Source organism: Giraffa tippelskirchi, chromosome 2, assembly GCF_054371585.1.
Source record: "Giraffa tippelskirchi isolate mGirTip1 chromosome 2, T2T-mGirTip1v1.2.pri, whole genome shotgun sequence".
NCBI classification, from domain to species: Eukaryota; Metazoa; Chordata; class Mammalia; order Artiodactyla; family Giraffidae; genus Giraffa; species Giraffa tippelskirchi.
In genome coordinates, this window is record NC_137276.1 from 18,607,428 (window position 1) to 18,627,477 (window position 20,050).

The 20,050-nt window shown below is 39.7% G+C and overlaps 2 protein-coding genes across 26 annotated transcripts in view; one reads left to right on the forward strand and one right to left on the reverse strand.

Moving 5' to 3' along the window:
• VTI1A (vesicle transport through interaction with t-SNAREs 1A) overlaps positions 1 to 2,158 on the reverse strand; it is a 375,769-nt gene extending 373,611 nt beyond the window's left edge. For all 9 annotated transcript variants that reach the window (XR_014068505.1, XR_014068517.1, XM_081540061.1 and 6 more), the window contains exon 1: positions 1,910 to 2,158. Coding sequence is in view for 7 of the 9 variants with exons in the window: in XM_081540061.1 (XP_081396187.1) it covers positions 1,910 to 2,003 (94 nt within the window). In the remaining 2 variants the exon portion in view is untranslated. The remainder of the gene's footprint in view (positions 1 to 1,909) is intronic.
• A 283-nt stretch (positions 2,159 to 2,441) lies between these two features.
• Positions 2,442 to 18,697, forward strand: ZDHHC6 (zDHHC palmitoyltransferase 6). 17 transcript variants are annotated; one of them, XM_081539889.1, is made up of 12 exons: positions 2,442 to 2,824; positions 3,399 to 3,550; positions 3,673 to 4,141; positions 4,744 to 4,835; positions 5,985 to 6,144; positions 7,386 to 7,547; positions 10,214 to 10,267; positions 14,512 to 14,679; positions 16,060 to 16,101; positions 16,813 to 16,958; positions 17,049 to 17,095; positions 18,094 to 18,697. In XM_081539889.1, the coding sequence occupies exons 3-12, from the start codon at positions 3,875 to 3,877 to the stop codon at positions 18,195 to 18,197; spliced, it is 1,242 nt and encodes a 413-aa protein (XP_081396015.1). In that variant the 5' UTR covers positions 2,442 to 2,824; positions 3,399 to 3,550; positions 3,673 to 3,874; the 3' UTR covers positions 18,198 to 18,697. The 17 variants fall into 17 exon arrangements, with proteins under 17 accessions (XP_081396015.1, XP_081396003.1, XP_081396037.1 ...); XM_081539877.1 differs by having other exon boundaries at positions 2,442 to 2,776; XM_081539911.1 differs by having other exon boundaries at positions 2,442 to 2,763.
• The last annotated feature ends 1,353 nt before the right edge of the window (positions 18,698 to 20,050 follow it).

Here is a 20,050-nt window from a genome sequence, read left to right on the forward strand (position 1 = left end):
TCGGACAATTAAAAAAGAGCAAAAATCCCACAGAAGCCACGAATCCTGATATTCTGAGGTTCTGGGACTGAAGTCACAGGAAGTAGTCTCCAACGATAATGACAACAAAAATCAAGATGATCTTGGATGGTGGAGGAAAGCAGAACTGAAGAGAAGAGGCGAGGTGATGTATCATGAAGTGATGAGGCCATCGGCCACTTTCGCCACAACAATCTCCCAGGCAGCAGAGCTTGGTGGTATATGCTACCTTGGTTCTCTCCTCTTGTTCCCTCACTTGGACTCATACACCTCTTTAAGACATCATCCTCCATCTCCTCCAGAACTAACTGGGACTTCAGGAGATGAGTGGGGTGTAAGTTCAGAGATCCTGGCTTCAAGCAAATGTCCCTATTAATAGAAAATAGGTATGGGGCGGGGGAGGAGAGAAATAAAGAAATAAAGGAAGAAAATTATTTATAAACATATAAGTCTGGGGAGAGGTGGGGAAAGGAAGAGGAATCACAACTTAGGTCTAGGAGAAATTATTGCTGGCATCAAGGACTGACTGACAAGGTGGAACACTGAAGTTGACCACCAGTTCACAGATGAACTTTACACCACAGAGTGAAGGTAGATGGTTCAATTTCCCTACCACAGCTAAGCCCCCGAATAGCAATCTTATTTGCAACTAAATACTCAAATTAAATCTGTATTGAGAGAAAACAAATCCTAAAACAATGTCCTACAGATGAAAATTACATGATATCATATTTATGTATCTGTTCATTTCCTTAAACATTTTCCTGAGCTCCTTCTAAGTGAATGCCAAAGAAATCAAAGATAGCTCCCACCTTCATATAGTTGACAGTTCAGCATTGAAAATAACACATGCTAAAACACAAAAACTCTTCTGAATGATAGCTGTGGGATTTTAAAAGTGAGAAATATTATTCTGTACCAATTTTTACACATCGTTTCTCAAGAAGGATGAGAAAAAAATAAATGGGCTTGGTGGTATGAAAAATACTAGTTATTATAGCTGCTGCTACTGCTGCTAAGTCGCTTCAGTCGTGCCCGACTCTGTGCAACCCCACAGACGGCAGCCCACCAGGCTCCGCCGTCCCTGGGATCTCCAGGCAAGAATACTGGAGTGGGTTGCCATTTCCTTCTTCAGCGCGTGAAAGGGAAAAGTGAAAGTGAAGTCGCTCAGTCGTGTCCGACTCTTAGCGACCCCATGGACTGTAGCCTACCAGGCTCCTCCATCCATGGGATTTTCCAGGCAAGAGTACTGGAGTGGGATGCCATTATAGCTGCAGCTAACATCAAAAAAGGACTTTACATATGTTAAGTCATTTAATCTTCACATGAGAGATGCACAATTCTTTCCATTTTACCAAGAAAGAAAAGTTGAGAGAGGTTAAGAAACTTGCCTACATACAACTTATAAGTGGCAGGGCTGGGATTTGAATCCAGGCACCACGGCTCTTAACCCTGTTTTGCCGCCTATGGTAATAACATCGTTACTAACAAAACAACGTTGCTGTATGGTGCAGACCCATGACCTTGGTACGTTAATTCATTCTCGTTGAATACTCTCACATCTCTGTATTTCACAAACAAAAGTAACAAACAGGAAACCCAACCAAAACGAAGACTCAGAGAAACGTTTCCAAGGTTATATGAGTAACAAGGTGGTGAAGTCCAGATAAGAACCCAAAAAAGCTTCAACTTCCAAAGGCTCTGCATCCCACAACCCAGCTTGGATCCTCCCCTTAACCCTCAACCCACTCAACCATTCCTCCCGGAAGCCCCGACACTACTTCATCCTCCAGGCTCGCGCCTAAAAGACATTCAGGCTGAGTTCCATCGCCCACACCGGAGCCTCCCCACTCCGCAGGCCACCCCTGCCCGGCCTAGGAAGCGCCCTTACCAGGTGGGAGTCGAGGGACCCTTGCAATCTTGTTGGTGATCTCTGCCGTGAGCACCGCGAAGTCTTGCTCGTAGCCTTCAAAGTCGGATGACATGGCGGGTTCCGGAGTGGCCGGCCCGGGTCGGAGCCTAGCTCGGAGCTGAGGTCACGCGGGGCAGGAAAAACAGAGTGTAAGAACCCGGAAAGTTCCCTATGGAGCGGAGCAGAGAACCGGGGACAGCTCCCAGGCCGACCGCTTCCTGGTTGTTCGTGCGATCTTGGTCCTCCGGAAGTTGGGCTGGGTGCGTGTTTCAGTTTCCGTTTAGGCTCCAAGATTAAGAAGTTCTCTCAGAAAAACCCCTTCAATCAGTGTCCCCAAGGGCCTAAAAAAATATTTGTGTTCTCAGGAATCACTGAAAAGCATTTTTTCCCTCCCTCCACGTTTTGGAAAGCGGTACCGGTTCCCAAAGCTAGAAGCCAGAGGGACTTGCTTCCCGACGGAAGGTTGATGCGGCGAACCTCCCGGAAGTAGCTGTCACGGAGACTGCGCACTGAGCCCGAGCGGGAGAGCAGTCGAGAGGCCGCTGGCGGAGAGATCCGAGGGTCGTGGCTTGTCGCGCACCCCAGCTTCTAGGGCACAGAATTTACTTTCTACTTGCGTTGGGCGGGGGTACCCAGAACGGAGTTATCCGAGCGGGAGAAAGTCTGCTCCGGGTGAGCCCGAGCCGCCCCGGAAATGCGATGGCCGAGGAGCGGGCACTGAGGACCGGACCGAGGTGGGAGTCAACGCAGGGAACGTGATTTTGGCTGTCATCGCCCCACCCGAATGAGGCCAGCATCTCCAGAAAGTCGAGACCAACCACCCTTACCAAGATGTTCGTCCCCTGCGTGAGGATTTCTCAGTGCTCTGCTCCGTAACACGGGAGGGAAACTGAGGCACGAGGCAGCGCGGCATCTGTTGCGTGGAAATCTTTGTTACTCTGGCTCTCAGACCTTCTTCGCTTGACTCACTCCAGTCCAGTCCTAAATAGCCTTCTACAGATCTTCCCAGCGCTCGCCGTCCTCCCTTCCCGGTCCCTCGCCTTTTTTTATTTTTTTTCCCCCTGAAATATTTTCATTCGTGCTTATTCACATATACGCCTCTGGTCCTGAGTTCACACACACTTCTCTCTCCTCACCTCCTCTCCCCTCTCCTCCCCTCCCCTCCTTGAGTTTTCATTCTCTGGTTTCTTTACCTCTAACACAAATAGACCTTAAGTTAGCCTTTGAGGGGCAATCGCAGGCAAATGGTGTAGACCTTGTCTGGATCATACTGGATTTAATTCAAGAGTGGGTAGGAGGCAGTTTAGAACTCTGCAAAGGAAGTTTGATGATTTGGCTTCTGTCAGGTTCAGCTGTCACTCACCCAGGTGGTTTAATCGCTCAGCCTCTCTGAGCCATTTTCCTTTCTATGAAGAAGGAAACTGGATTAGGTCAACCGTAAGGCTCTAAATTTTTTTGTTTCCTGCAGCCTTTCACTAAACGGTTGCACAGACATAGTCCTCTGACAAGTTGGGAACAAAGGGAAAAAAACAACCGCTTAAGAATCGTGGATTCCGTTTACCTGCCATTCAGAATTGACTAAAGTTTGGATAAGATGAAAATGGTTCTTTTTGATATTTGGTGAGATACTCATTTCATAGTAATGTACTTGTGAGCTGCTTCTATTTAGGCGATTATTGAAATTAACAAATACAGTACATAGTAAAATGTCTTACCGAACCTTCTCATTTTGTTTTCTTTAGATTAAGCTCCAAACCAAGGTACTGGATTCTCCTAGATAAAAAGTGTCTAACAGTGAAAATGGCATAATCTGCATTAACATCCCACAACGTGAAGACATGACAATTAAGGAACACACACGGACTTGTGGCACAAGGAAATGTGTGCACAGAAAAAGGAAATCTGTAATTCTTTAAAAACTGAAAGACATTCTTCCTCACCAAAATGGGTACATTCTGCTCAGTTGTCAAGTTTGAAAATCTCCAAGAATTAAAGAGACTTTGTCACTGGGGTCCCATTATAGCCCTTGGTGTTATAGCAATATGTTCTACCATGGCCATGATTGACTCTGTGTTGTGGTATTGGCCCTTACATACCACTGGAGGAAGCGTGAATTTCATCATGTTGATAAACTGGACTGTCATGATTCTTTATAATTACTTCAATGCCATGTTTGTTGGTCCTGGCTTCGTCCCTCTGGGGTGGAAACCGGTAAGAAAAAGGTTCCTTAAAATGGTGAACCGTCATGATAATCATATATGTAGTTTTTGCCTTACCTGCCAACCAATCATATCAAACATAGCCTACTTTTTACTTGGGTGGAGACTAAGCATATTATTCTAATCACTGGTCATTTAGAGCTCAAAGAATTTTTTTCATACCTGCTTGAAAGTATCTCCCAAAGTGATGTCAGTGAAAAAAAAAAAGGAGTGGTAGTAATGAGTACATGGTCATACGTTTCTAGGAAACACTGTATATCGTGTACCTCATAATTCCACAGTGTGGTTTGGCACTAGGATTTTTTTTTCATGTAACATTAACATCCCTCATAACTGAGAAAAATGTTTAGAAGCTACTAGTTTATAAAGTATTCAGAAGCAGTGGACAGCTTATAACAAGCCAAGCCTTATGAATAAATACTGTGGTTTGATTTTCATTTAAGGGAGACGGGAAAAAGATGGAATTTGAATTTTAGCTTGCATTTCTAGCCCTTCTTTTTGAGCTAAAATTTTTTTAAAATAATTTCTGATAACAGCAATATCACTTTTTCAATTACTAAGAAATTTATATTTTGTTTATATTTCACTGCCAAGGAAAACTCTCAGGATAGCGTGTACCTCCAGTATTGTAAAGTCTGCCAAGCATACAAGGCACCACGGTCACATCACTGCAGAAAGTGTAACAGGTACTGTCTATCTTTGCTATTTATTGAAGACTGAACAACTTGATTACTGGCCTTTTGTTATTCTTTCTAGCACATCAATCCTAGTTTTATTCACTGCAAGGTGACTACTTTATAAACAATGTTGTTAAAATACTTGTGTCCATAATCTTACTTTTAAATTGTCAATTCTGATAATGAAAGTCTCACTCTTTCTTCTTGCCATGACAGGAACAGGATAAAACGTTATACTTGAAGTTGTTTTCGTAAATCATGGTTAATCGTTGACTGTCATATTAACTAGCCTTAGAATTGTTCTGGGTCTAAATTATAAAGGAGACCTGCTTTTTCCATTATTTAGTTGAGACGTATTTACACATATGTAAATCTAATCAGGTGCCTGTTATCACAAGTATTTAATATAAAAGCCTTAATTAGAAGAAAACAGAATCACTGTAAAAAATGTGAATTAAGCTATTGATAGAACCTTTGTAAATGAGCATCTGTATCCACTGATAAATAAGAGATTTATGATGCTAATTCTGAGGTTTAGGGGGACCGTTGGAGGGGCAAATAAAGGTTAGTTTGAGGCAAGAAAATTTTCTTCTAACAACCTCAAGGAAAGGAAACAGAGTAAGACTTCGCTTAGTAAATCACGTCTTATATTCCAGAGTCGGCTTGCTTAGCTCAGAGACTCCACGCGTAAAGGATAAGAACAGAAAGGAAGGAAGTTACAAGCGTCTGCCAGGCCCCATCAGCCCCAGTGGAGATTTAGAAGTAATTTTGTTCAGTCTCTATTGTTTTCCACTCCTGTCACTTGCATTTCAGAGCAAGAGGAAAATCAGAGGAAAACCATGCTTATTTCTTTATAATGAACCTCTCAGTGGGCCTCCTGACTTCTTTAAACAAACTTACTTGTAGCAGACATCTTTTTCCTCAGAAGCCATTACAAAGCCTGCCCTTTCTTTGGCTGTTTGAAATTTAAAAGAAGTCACTGTTCAAAGTTGTTTAAAAACTCATAAAGATTTTTCTTTCTGTTCTATAAAGTATTATTCTTCTGTGACTCATGCATGGACATGCTAGAGTCCTATGTGCTTGATCTTTTGAAGACCAAAGTTATTTCAAGTAGACAGGATTTTCTGCCTCATGTTTTCTATAAATTTTTGCTGTTAGATGTGTGATGAAGATGGACCATCACTGCCCTTGGATCAACAACTGCTGTGGCTATCAGAATCATGCTTCCTTCACGCTGTTCCTCCTTTTAGCACCACTGGGCTGTATTCACGCTGCCTTTATTTTTGTTATGACAATGTATACGCAGCTTTATAATCGGGTAAGTGAAAATGTTTGTTATCAAATCATAAGAGATTAAATAGTTATCAAGATTGCTTAAGAAGTCCCTTTTGGAAATAGGTGTTCTGCAGTTTAGGTGGGGAAATAGAACTTTGTTTTACCTTTACAAGGATTCCTTTTTTAAAAAAGGTTTAAAACAGTTTTTAAGATGAGGAAAGATTATTTTGTTCTGGAAACTCACCGTATATGCTATCTGGAAACTCACCGTATATGCTATAGTGGAAGTTATACTATGTATAACTTATTGGACTTCAAAAAGCTATGGTAGAGAATAATTAGAGGAGAAAGCAGAAGAGTGGAAAGAAAAAGGCAATACAAGTGCTCTCTGTTTCCATGTGATCCTGTGGGCATTTGCAGCTCTTTTGTTCATTTCTAAATCCAGTGCTCTGGAACATGGCTCACACAGCAAATGCACGTTCTTAAATATTGTACAACTGATTGAGTTGATTTATGCGCACGTGGTTATGAGATAAAGTTTGGTGGTCACAAATTCAGGTCCTTAAGGAGGCCTGGAGGGTAAATGAGGGACCCAGGCCTAATAGAAAACTGGAAAACACATGTCCTTCACACAGAGGACAACCCATATTTTACTTCAGCCATTTATTGGTGTTTGGAAATCCAGCCTGGCAATGCCAGATCATCTGGTTTTTCAAGAAAACTCTTAAAACCCAGACTTTCTATGTGCAATCTGATTTCTAAACCACTAAATTTCTAAATGTTGGTACCTAACTCTGAATATTTTAAAACATTTTGCAGGCCAGGCAGTACACATCAGCAGGACGTGTTTTGACCTACATGTTACTAGTTCTTAAACCTCTAGTTGTGGAACAAGAGGGAAAAAACCACTGAATCTTAGGCTATCTTTGTCACTGTGGAAGAGCACTGTAAATACAGGAAAGCAAGGAGAAGATGGGAGACACAGTTGCAACTTAGATTTGTGTCCACTGTCATTCATGCCCAGTAATGCGTGTGCAGTCTACCTAATGCTTTCTGAGGAAACAATGACAAACAGAAAACATTTGACAATACCAAAGAGGATATCATGCATGTCGCTGTGAATTCAAGCCACAGTATTAATTAGAAAACAGTTATGTTTGCTTTGGCCACAGTAGCACATTGTCATTTGCTGATCTTCTTGATCAAGTGGTTTTAAATGGTACAGTAGAGTCGAACCATTTACGACAACCAAATATTTCTTGTGGGTGGTGTTGTTGTTCACAGCTCTCCTTTGGGTGGAACACGGTGAAGATTGATATGAGTGCAGCCCGGAGAGACCCTCTTCCGATTATTCCTTTTGGATTAGCTGCATTTGCTGCCACCTTGTTTGCCTTGGGATTAGCTTTAGGAACAACCATAGCTGTTGGGATGTTGTTTTTTATCCAGGTAAGCTCCTCCATTACCTCTAGCTAACACTATCAAGTTATTGGGGTCACTTGTAATGAGAAGGAGAAAAAAGCTGCATGTAAGTATGCCGTGTGAAATGGAGATTATTGTTACTTTTTCCATCTAGGTGATGAATTTTATCTTCTGCTGGTCAGATAATTTTGAAGTGACTTTGCCAGCATTTCTTGGTAATGATTTAATTAAAAAAATCCTAAGTTAGAGTTACACAGCATTTTATCCTTGAGAAAGCTCTTCTCACACACAGTCTCTCTTGATGTACACATCAACCCCAAAAGAAGTCGAAGAGGAGTATTATTTTCCCTTCCTTGCAGATGAGTAATTGAGTCACAAGAAGGTTAAGTGACATACCCAATATCATCCATTCGTGCATTCAGTAAACATAATTATTAATGTTATTTTGTAATGGCATGTATTAATCAAAAGCATAATAACATAGAGAACGTTTATGGAGCACTATTTTATGCCTTTTTCATATGTTAGCTCATTTAATCTCCATAACAACCCTGTGATATTGGTGCTACTTAATGTCTACTCTGTGGTGAATCACTCTGCTAATTTCTGAGTCTGCAATAATGAGAATGAAGAGGTTCCTTCCATTAAATCAGGGTCATGTGTATATCATAGATTTATGTACAAAGTGCTATGAGAGCCCAGAAAAGGAGGATGGGACCCTGAAGGGATCAAAAAATAGTTCCTATGACTCATTGCATTCGTTTCATTAGTATATTCATTCATTGAAGGCCCACCATGAACCAGATATTGTGCTAGGCCCTTGGAATATGGTAAGGACTCCTAGTCCAGGGTTGTTCTTACTGTGTCACACTGTCTCCATGAAGGCACAACCAGACATCAGAGAATTGCAGAACTCATAGAATTAGAAACGCTGCACTAGCAGGCCCTGATGCATTACCCAACCCTTTTTGAACTCTTCAGTTCAGTTCAGTTCAGTCTCTCAGTCGTGTCCGACTCCTTGCGACCCCATGAATTGCAGCACGCCAGGCCTCTCTGTCCATCACCAACTCCTGGAGTCTACCCAAACCCATGTCCATCGAGTCGGTGATACCATCCAACCATCTCATCCTCTGTCGTCCCCTTCTCCTCCTGCCCCCAATCCTACCCAGCATTAGGGTCTTTTCCAGTGAGTCAACTCTTCGCATGAGGTGGCCAAAGTATTGGAGTTTCAGCTTCAACATCAGTCCTTTCAATGAACACCCAGGATTGATCTCTTTTAGGATGGATTGATTGGATCTCCTTGCAGTCCAAGGGACTCTCAAGAGTCTTCTCCAACACCACAGTTCAAAAGCATCAATTCTTCGGCGCTCAGCTTTCTTCACCGTCCAACTCTCACATCCATACATGACCACTGGAAAAACCATAGCCTTGACTAGGCGGACTTTTGTTGGCAAAGTAATGTCTCTGCTTTTAAGTATGCTATCTAGGTTGACCATAACATTCCTTCCAAGGAGTAAGCGTCTTTTAATTTCATGGCTGCAATCACCATCAGCAGTGATTCTGGAGCCCAAAAAAATAAAGTCTGACACTGTTTCCCCATCTGTTTCCCATGAAGTGATGGGACCAGATGCCATGATCTTAGTTTTCTGAACGTTGAGCTTTAAGCCAACTTTTTCACTCTCCTCTTTGACCTTCATCAAGAGGTTCTTTAGTTCTTCTTCACTTTCTGCCATAAGGGTGGTGTCATCCGCATATCTGAGGTTATTGATATTTCTCCCGGCAATCTTGATTCCAGCTTGTGTTTCTTCCAGCCCAGCGTATATAAGTTAAATAAACAGTTTGAACTCTTAGTTTTAAAATAACTTGGTTTGGGTTATATTTCATATTTTCTACTAGCCTGGAATCAAATTCTTTGAAAAATTTTCCCCAATGCCTGTAATTAGGAATCATATTAGAAATACGCTAAAATCATGTGATGTAAAAACCTACATAAATGGAATCGTCATTTCTAGGAAAATCAAAAGTAGAATCAAGACTGAACATACTCAGTTTTTAAGGCAAATAAAATGTCTAGGTTCACTGAGTCACTGTTACTTGTAATAAATAGACTAATCATGCCTTTAAGATTTATTAAAAATATTGGTAAAAATCATGTGGTGTAAAAACCTACATAAATGGAATCGTCATTTCTAGGAAAATCAAATATAGAATCAAGACTGAACATACTCAGTTTTTAAGGCAAATAGAATGTCTAGGTTGACTGAGTCACTGAGTCACTGTTACTTGTAATAAATAGACTAATCATGCCTTTAAGATTTATTAAAAATATTGGTAAAATTTTAATGGCAAAATAAGTTAAAGCTGATTGAATGGATTGTATCAATATTTTATTAATACCCTGGAAAACTTATTCAGAAGGTAGTACTTAAAGCATTAATTTTTATTTAAGCCGTAGATTCAGATTTGATTGTGGATTGATGTAATCATGTGAAGATATAGTCCAGTGGTTTAGAGTCAGATGAACCACATGCTCTTTTATTTAAGCTCTGTTGTCCTGATATCTTCATCTATGGAATGGAGCAATAAAAATTTGCCTCATAGGGGTAGTGTAAAGATGATAGTCTTTTTTTTTTTTTTAAGATGATAATCTTAAATGAACCAGTAACATTTTAAATTTTACTCTCTATTTCCAGATGAAAATAATTCTCAGAAACAAAACTTCTATTGAATCATGGATTGAAGAGAAGGTAAATTTTAGAATTATTTTCTTAATTTTGATAAAGCGCTGATTAACTAATAGATCAGATTAACTAGTAAATGAAAGCTTGACTACCAAATGGCTTCCTTATGTCATTTGCATGCCACATGAAGGGTGATTATAGGAACTGTTTGATTTATTCCTGGTTCAATAAAACTCCCAGAGAACCATCTCCCACTGAATTGTTGAAGAGGCCTAAGTCACACATGAAGCCATTTGGCCATTACTCTCTCAGACTGGAGGAGGAGGCGGTCCATTGGGAAGGGAGCTTCTGTCCTACCAAGGTGCCGTCACATAGGCTTTAGACATCAGATAGAGCTTGTAACGTTTAGCTTGTCACAAACCTCACAACCTCCAAGACATACTTCACACTGTCCATTGTGATTCTGATGTTAAAATGTGCCCCGCTCCCTATTTAAAACTTCTCAGAGCCTTCCCATCCCTGTAGCTTATTGGGGTTGTAAACCCAGTGCGCTGGGGCCCAGGCAGATAACCTAGAGGAGTGGAGCCAGCCTGTGCTCCAGAGCTGCCCAGCAGACCAAGCTCATCGTGGCTGCAGAGAAATCCTCACCTAGTGTTGTGAGATCATGTAATTGTGTTTTCCAAGAAAAACCAGAGATCTGGATTTTTATGTTACCTTCTTTGTTTTTAAGCATTGGGAAGCAATTCAAATTAAAAGCAAAATAAACAGAAAACCTTCATGGGCCAAAGAAGACACACCTATAGAACATATTTAGCCCCTAGCAGCCAGTTGGTGAGTTTTATTTTATAGCAGCAGCTCTCAAACTTCGGTCTTGGGACCTTTTGTTGTTTGTTGTTTAGCAACTAATTCGTGCTAGACTTTTTTGTGACCTCATAGACTGTAGCCCTCTAGGCTCCTGTGTCTATGGGATTTCTCAGGCAGGAATACTGGAGTGGGTTGCCATTTCCTTCTCCAGGGGATCTTCCTGACCCTGGGTTGGAACCCACGTCTTCTGCATTGATAGGTGGATTCTCTGCCACTGAACCATCAGGAAGCCCCTCAGGACCTTTTACATTCTCAAAAATTGTTAAGTACACTAAAGAGCTTTTGTTAATTATACTATTGGGTATTATATCTATTGACATTTGCCTTATTTTCTAACTGAGAAAACCTTTGAATATTATTTCTTTTAAAAATAGCAGTAATAAATCCATTGTGAAGTGAAGTTACTCAGTCGTGTCCAGCTCTTTGTGACCCCATGGACTGTAGCCCACCAGGCTCCTCGGTCCATGGGATTTTCCAGGCATGAAAACTGGAGTGGGTTGCCATTTCCTTCTCCAGGGGATCTTCCCAACCCAGGGATCAAACCCAGGTCTCCCACATTGTAGGGAGATGCTTTACCGTCTGAGCTACCAGGGAAGCCTGCAATAAATCCATTATATGTTAATAAAATTACATTTCTGGAAAAATAATTAAATTTTCCAAAATAAAGAGAATAGGGAGAGTGGCATTGTTTTATGTTTTTACAAATTTCTTTAATATCTGGCTCAACAGAAGACAGTTGGATTCTTACATCTACTTCTGCGTTCAGTCTGTTGAGATATGTTGCTTTGATTGAAGTATATGAAGAAAATTCAGCCTCAAACAGATCAGTAGGTAGAAAAGGGTATTTTAACAAGCCTTTTAGGTAATGGTGGACATTCTTTGAGATTAACAATACATTATAACTTGACAAGTGCTAGTTGTTGAGAAGTCAGTTGCATGTTAGATCTAAAATTACATCAGTCAATTTTTTTTATTCTTTTGTATTCAAATCCATCAGTCTGTCTTGCTCTTTGAATGGATCTTTTACCCATATAGGGCATCAGGCATTGGTCTTTTGGAACATACTGGTTTACAGAGTTACACAGATTTTTAGAATGTTGATACAGTTCATTATTCAATATGTAAATCCATTTGTATCACTACCAGTTTTATGGGGAAAATCTTTAAATATTGGAAAGCCATCAAGCTCATAGCGGTGATGTAAATTTTCCAAATTCTAATTTTCATTTGAAAGCCTTACATTTTTCACTAGCAACAAATAGTTGTTTATATGAAGTAATAGCCTGACTTTGTTCATTTTCGAGAAGACATCTGCTAAATACTGAAGTCTGACCAACTTTGGTTCATCTGTTACATTGCTCATTCTTTCAAACAAAAATAGCATTTCATGAAAAAAGCTGGCTGCACAGCTTTAGTTGGCTCACAACTCAGACAGGTGTTTTCCTTGAGATAAGCATTTTGTTATGCTTTATGTGTATTTCCTATTTTGTCACACAGAATATTAAAAAGACATCTACTTGAGGGCTGAGATTTAATAAAAATAATTTTTATTCATCAAGACATTTTTATGTAAAACTGGGCTTTTTTGTTGGTTTGGTTTGGTTTGAATTGAGTGTGTAGCAATGAAGAATATAACACCTTAGTGCCACTGTCTTGACGCCAACATAAGGTGCCAGCAATTTCACCCCCCGTTGCAAATGTCAACACCATGAAAGAAGGCAAGAACGTCTTAGTATTACTATCAAAGTTGTCTGACTTTGTTGAACGCCAGGAAAAGGTCTTGGGGACTGAAGCAGACGCACAAAGCATACTTTGAGAACCACGGGTGTACCAGTTTAAGTCCAAGCTCCTTAGTTTATGCGTGCTAAAACCTTCCATCTCTTCCCCTTACCTGCTTCTCCAGTTCATTTCCACCCCTCCCCATCCCATTCATAACTCTATACCGGCTAACACCAAATAGTTTACACATCTTATGCTTCTGTATTTTTCCACATGTTGCTCCCTCTGCCTAGAATATTCTTCCTACCTCTTTTTTCCTTATTTCTTGCCCCTCGAGACTTGGTCAGCTGTCACTACGTCCGAGGAACCTTCCTTGACTCTCCCTAGACCAAGTGGGGTACTTTTCTTCCCTTTTCCCATGGCGCCTGTTGCACGTCTCTGTCGATTTTTAACACATACTGTACACGGAGTTCCCTCCCCACTGTGTGCTTCTCTCAGACAGACTCCATGCCTTTGTTGTTTCTGTAAACTGCATCCTTAGCACTTTGTCTTTTTTAATATTCTAGGTCTCTGTTCTCTGAGGCTCTTAATCCATTTTAAGACGCTGAAGTTTTTGTTTATAAGAAGGGAAAAAAAGTTACTCATTATCAGGGTGGGGATGGACTTACATGTTTTCATGTTATAGCTTGACAATTCTTGTAATTGAATTGCTATCAATATCACTTTATAAGTAACTGAAAGAAGCTTTTCTCTCAAATACTATCCAATGATAATAAAATATTTCAAGGTAGAATCTCTAGTTAGCATAATATATTGACATTAGATTAACTGTTTTTTTGCTGACGACCAAGGCTATTTGTAAAGTACCACCCTAAATCTAGAAGTTATTTTAAAACTGACACTATGTAGCTCAATAAAAATCAAATAAATGATTCTATTGAGTTAAAGAAAATGGGTCAAAATTACCATATTTTATTACATAATATCAACTGGGTTGTATACTTATTGTGGGAATAAACAGTGGCTCTTTATACCACTAGGTGTCAGTAGAAAGTCAGAAATTCTAAGCCAGTTTATCCCCTGAGGTAAAAGAGGACAATTTAAATGCCTAGAATATAATTTATGAAACCTGGATATATATATATGCATAAAATGTGCATATAAATGCCTATATAAGTATGCAGACATATGTAATGATATGTAAAACTGAACGATCTCTTACACTTACCTGCTAACTTTAAAAAACAAAATAATTTTCATAAAATGACTCACCTGTCACACCTTTCCTGGCCATTCCTACAAGTTCCTTCCAGCCTGAATAAACCCTTGTTTTCTCTTAAATCTCTTTGTTAACATCTGTTCTTTACACCTGGATTCTTTTGTTCTACTGAACAAGTAGGAACATTGAGGATTTTTTTATGTATGAAATAAAGTTACTAACTTTTAATAAGCATTTTTGAATGCTTAAATTCAGTCTTATTTAGACTTATTCCTAAAAAACCAGTCACATATTTTGTGGATGATCTTATACAAGGTTGGTGTTTGTGTGTCAAGTTCTTCTTATATTGTGATAAGTGTTTATTACTCATGTGTATTCTAATGTTGTAACAAGGAGGAAGTATTTTTAGAAGTGATACAAATTTGAGGAATAACTGTTCTCAACTGTCTATTGCCAAAAGCCATTTAAGGCAGATGTATCTGCCATCTTACCTCTTTGTTACCCACAGGCTAAAGATCGAATTCAATATTATCAACTAGATGAAGTCTTTGTTTTTCCTTATGATATGGGAAGTAGATGGAAGAACTTCAAACAAGTATTCACATGGTCAGGGGTCCCTGAAGGAGATGGACTGGACTGGCCAATAAGAGAAGGCTGTCACCAGTACAGCTTAACAGTGAGTGTTTTGTTCAAATAGTCTTCCTTTTTGCCCCACCTTCTTTCTCTTAACTTCTCCTTAACTCCGATGGCATTTTATAGTGAAATAAGTAATAAGAATTGTTTCAGCGTGTCAAAATGAATCTGAGTGAATTCCCAAGCAGTCCTTGTATCATGTCCCTCCTTCAGTCTAAATCTCTTATCTCGCCATACCTGTGAGATAAAGTCCTGATTCCTTACCTTGGATTTATAAAACCCAGCCAAAAGCTACCTTTCACCTACATCCCTTTCATGCTGTTCATGGAGTTCTCGTGGAGAAGGACATGGCAACCCACTCCAGTACTCTCGCCTGGAAAATTCCACGGATGGAGGAGCCTGGTGGGCTGCAGTCCATGGGGTCGCAAAGAGTTGGACACGACTGAGCGACTTCACTTTCTTTCTTTCTATAGTTCCTTTTGGAGAAGGAAATGGCAGCCCACTCCAGTCGTCTTGCCTGGCGAATCCCATGGACAGAGAGGCCTGGTGGACTGCAGTCTGTGGGGTTGTACAGAGTCGGACATGACTAAGCAATTAACACACACACACGTGGGGTTCGCAAGGCAAGAATGCTGAAGTGTTTTGCCATTCCCTTCACTGGACCACGTTTTGTCAGACCACCTACATCCTGGAGGGAATCAGCCTTTCCGATCAGCCTAGTCTACTCAGCAAATCCCTGATACAATTCCCCACCCCCCACACACAGTTTTTTCTATGCCATATGACCTCCTCTTTATCAGAAATTACTCAGACCAGCTCCAGTCCCCCCGCCCCCATCTAGACTCATCTGGATTTGGCACCTAATCTTATACTAGTTATATGAGCACATGAGGTCTCAATTTTAATCCTTGTATCTTTAACTTGGCAAGATTCTAAGCAGAGATGATTTCCCCTTATATCTAGGATAGTGTCATTTAATAAGTTGCAGCTGAATAAGTGGAAAAGAGGAGTCAAAATGACGACTTTTAATCAAGACTCATTGTTGATGAACTTTGCAGTCTCTGTAAAGACTCAGTGAGTCTCTGAACTGCTTCATCTTAAGGGACTAGCCTGGCAGCCCCCAGAGGGCAGAGAGCACATCTCTTTGATTGCTGGGCCACAGGGAGTGCTCTGTGATTATACACAGATAAAGACATTGAAGAGGGAACACTGAGAAGAAAGTCCCACTTAAGTGCCAGTTTTTAGTCACAGAGCCTTCTTTCCATGCTTTAAAGAAAAAAGATGTAGCCTTTAAATTGTAGCGATTTGAAATGTTGGAAAATTAGGAGTTTGTCATGTCACTCTGATACAGTAAATGAGGAAAGCCTGTTTTTCAATGTTGAAATATGAGATTTCATTTTTTCTTTTTATATCTTCCAAACAGATAGAACAGTTGAAACAAAAAGCAGATAAAAGAGTCAGAAGTGTAAGTAATTCTTTTGCAGTGATACTAATTTCTTTTCCTGTTGTCAGGCTCAGCACTTCTATGTAACTTTTAAAATTGCCTCTAAGTAAAAAACCAACTGTTGGCTTTTATTAAGTAATATTTCTTAATACGTTTGTTGAACTTTGATGCATTTTACTTTTGTTTTCATTCAGATAGTTTGGACTGGAGGTTTGGAGGGAATTTAGTCAATTTATATTGTCAATAGATAATTATCCTCAATATAGTTCCCTAGTGGGAAACTTGTCCTTAAAGTGATAATGAACAATTAATTCAGTGGCCACAAGCTATATGTGGTTATTTAAATTTAAATTAATTTAAATTAAATAAAATTCAAATTTTAATTCCTTGGTTGCACCAGCCACATTAAAGTGTTCAGTATCTACTTGTGGCTAGGGGATACCACACTGTATGCCCCAAGTATAAAACATCTCCACCATTGCAGAAAGTTCCATTGGGCAGCACTGTTTCTAAAATTTTATTCTTAGCCATGTGCTTGAAATGAAGGGTAAGAAAAGCCTGAGAATTAGAAGCATCAATTAATTACCTTCTATAAGGGAGCTGGGTAGATAGCGAACCAGAAGGGAAAGACTTGTTGCCTGATATTCTGGGTCTACCTTTAACAGTTTACATTCAAACTTAAAAAACTTCATACATGGGTTAATGTTAAATTGTTCTGCTCACTGATGACAGGTCCGGTATAAAGTGATAGAAGATTATAGTGGTACCTGCTGTCCTTTGAATAGAGGAATCAAAACATTCTTCACGAGCCCCTGCACTGAAGAGCCTCGGATAAGACTACAGAAAGGGGAATTCATTTTAGCCACAAGAGGGTTACGGTAAGTAATAGAAAGTACTGAATTTCTTCTTGAATAATGAAATTGTCATCTAGCCTAAAAAAATTAATTTTAATCTTTTAAATATTTCAGATACTGGTTGTATGGAGACAAAATTCTTGATGATTCCATTTTAGAAGGTATGAACATGGAAGGGAGTGATTAAAGGATAAGACTGCCAGCAATAACTGCAAATTTTTCAAGAATAGCTTTTATAAACAATCACATGTATTAGGGGAACTATAGGAAGGCACTCATTAAGCAACAAAAAGAAACTCCTTGTATTACTTCTCCATAGCACTTGTATTTATCGGGTCTTTGCAATGATTAGTGAACATTGGATCCTATACCTAACTATGCAACACACACTTGTGGAAATGCTTCATTTGTGGTACTCAGTCCCTAGCAGCCCTGTGAGGTCCATGCTGTCATTGACATTTTGTTGGTGAGGGAACTGAAATGTGGGGAGGCTTAGCAGCGTGCCCAAGGCCACACTAAATACAGGAAGAGCCAAGACTCCAGCCCACACAGTCTGGCTCAAAGCCTGTGACTAAGCTGCTAAACTGTACATGCACCCATTGAGTGAATCATTCTATTATGATAAAAACTAGTGAATTGGAACATTCCGTGTCTTTGATTTTTTTTTTTTTAATTTTAAGAATTATTTCTTTAAAGATTAACCTAGGATGCTCATTTGAAAACACTGGGTTAATCATAAATTAGCCCATGTGATAGGTTATGCAAGCTTGATGTAGACGTGCACGTGTTAAAAAAAAAATCTAAAAAGCGTATCTCCAGGGAGATAGGTCCCTAGAACAGATGAAGTGTTACAGTGTGTCAGACTCCCTCCCAGTCGCACACGTGTGCTTGGACACCAAGCTCCCCCCCACTCCACTGGAGCACTCCCGAACATAACAGGTCCTTTCCCAGATGATGGAACTTGGGAAATACCTATTTTCCAGCTTGTTAGGAATGTATGTATTTTGAATTTCTATTTTTAGTTAATTTTAGCCTCACGTTGTGCTTACCAAAATGGGGGGTAATTAAAAGCTTATCAGTTTGAAGTAATAGGGTTTACAAGTCTCACAGATGTCATTTTGGTATATCTATTTCATATCAATTTCATTTTCTCCCTCAGGTGTTTCAAGAATAAGAGGATGGTTCCCTAGAAACTGTGTAGAAAAGTGCCCCTGTGACGCTGAAACAGATCAAGCCCCAGAGGGCGAGAAGAAAAATAGATAGCCACTTTTGAAGTAAAATTCCTCTCAGTCCACTCCATTACTTGAAAACAGTACATATTACTAAAGAATTATGCAATGAGCCTACTCTGGCTAAGGTGTTCTTTTCTTCAAAGGTGCGCTAGTGCCATGATCTAAATGTTTTTATTACCACTTTGAAATGGAGAAGCCATCCTGCACATGCCTTTGAATTCCTGCACCTCTCTGCCACCTCTACCCCTCCCCAAAAGAAAAACTCTTCACCCAAGTGAGTCAGTTGCATTTTCTCCAGGATTTTGTGTGCGCTGCACGCAGTGGACCTGACCTGCAGATAGAGTTCCCCCTCTACCAGGAGCATCTGCATGCGATGCTTTTATCCTCTGTCCCCCTCGGCCGAATTTCTGATATTCTAGATATTCTAGAAATTAATTTGTCAGATTCAATGTAAGCTCAGATTTTATTACTGTCTTTTAATAATGATGATTTTGTCAAATCAAATAAAGATCAATGGCTGTTCTGTATAAATCATAGTTTTTACTCCAGGCATCTTTCTTTTTGCTGACTAAAAAAGGAGTCTTAGTTCCTTGTGGAAAAACTGCTGCTTTACTGCCTCTTGGAAAATCGACATCTTTAATCATAAGTCTTAAGACATACATATTTGCCTCAAATAAATACTCAATTAATGGCATGTTGAGATCACAGTATTCTAGTAGATTTTTTTTTTTAATAGAAGTATAGTTGATTGACAGTGTTACAGGTGTATAGCAATGATTCAGGTATATATACACACATATATTCTTTTCAGATTCTTTTCCATTACAGGTTATAGTTCTCTGTGGTGTACATACAGTAGGTTCTCACTTACCTGTTTTATATACAGTAGTGTGTATCTATGCATGCTTAATTGTGTCCATCTCTTTTGTGACCCTAGGTACTGTAGCACCCCAGGCTCCACTGTCTGTGGGATTCTCCAGGCCAGAATATTGGAGTGGGTTGCCATGCCCTTCTCCAGGGGATCTCCCTGACCCAGGAATCCAACCCATCCATGTCTCTTGCATTATAGGTGGACTCTTTACTGCTGAACCAACAGGGACGCCCTAGTGTATGTCTATAATATCTCCCATAGCTCTCATTTATCTCTCCCTGCCTCTTTCCTCTTTAGTCACTGTATGTTTGTTTGCTATGTCTGTGAGTTCATTTCTGTTTTGTAAATAAGTTCATTTTATAACTTTTTAGATTCCACATGTAAGTAATATCATGTGATGTTTATCTTTCTCTAACTTACTTCACTTAGTATGACAATCTCTAGGTCCATACATATTGCTGGAGATGGCATCATTTATTCTTCTTATGGTTGGGTAATACTGCACTGTATTTATTCCACATCTTATCCATTCATCTGTTCATGGACATTTAGGTTGCTTCTGTATTTTGGCTGTTGTACATAGTGGTGCTATGAGCATTGGGATGCATGTATCTTTTCAAATTAGAGTTTTCAACTTCTGCAGGTATATGTCCGGGAGTGGGATTGCTGGATCATATAGTAACTTATTTTTAGTTTTTTAAAAAACCTCAATACTGTTTTCTGTAGTGGCTATGCCAATTTCCACCAGCAGTGTAGGAGGGTTCCTTTTTTCCCACACCTCCAGCATTTATTATTTGTAGACTTTTTGATGATGGCCATTCTGATCTGTGTGAGGAAATACCTCATTGTAGTTTTGATTTCCATTTCTCTGATAATTAGCAATGTTGAGCATCTTTTCATGTGCTTGTTGGCCATCTGTATGGAGAAATGCCTGTTCAGGTCTTCTGCCCCTTTTCTGATTGGGTTAATTTTAAGCGGTTTCTATATTTTGGAAATTAATCCCTTGTAGGTTG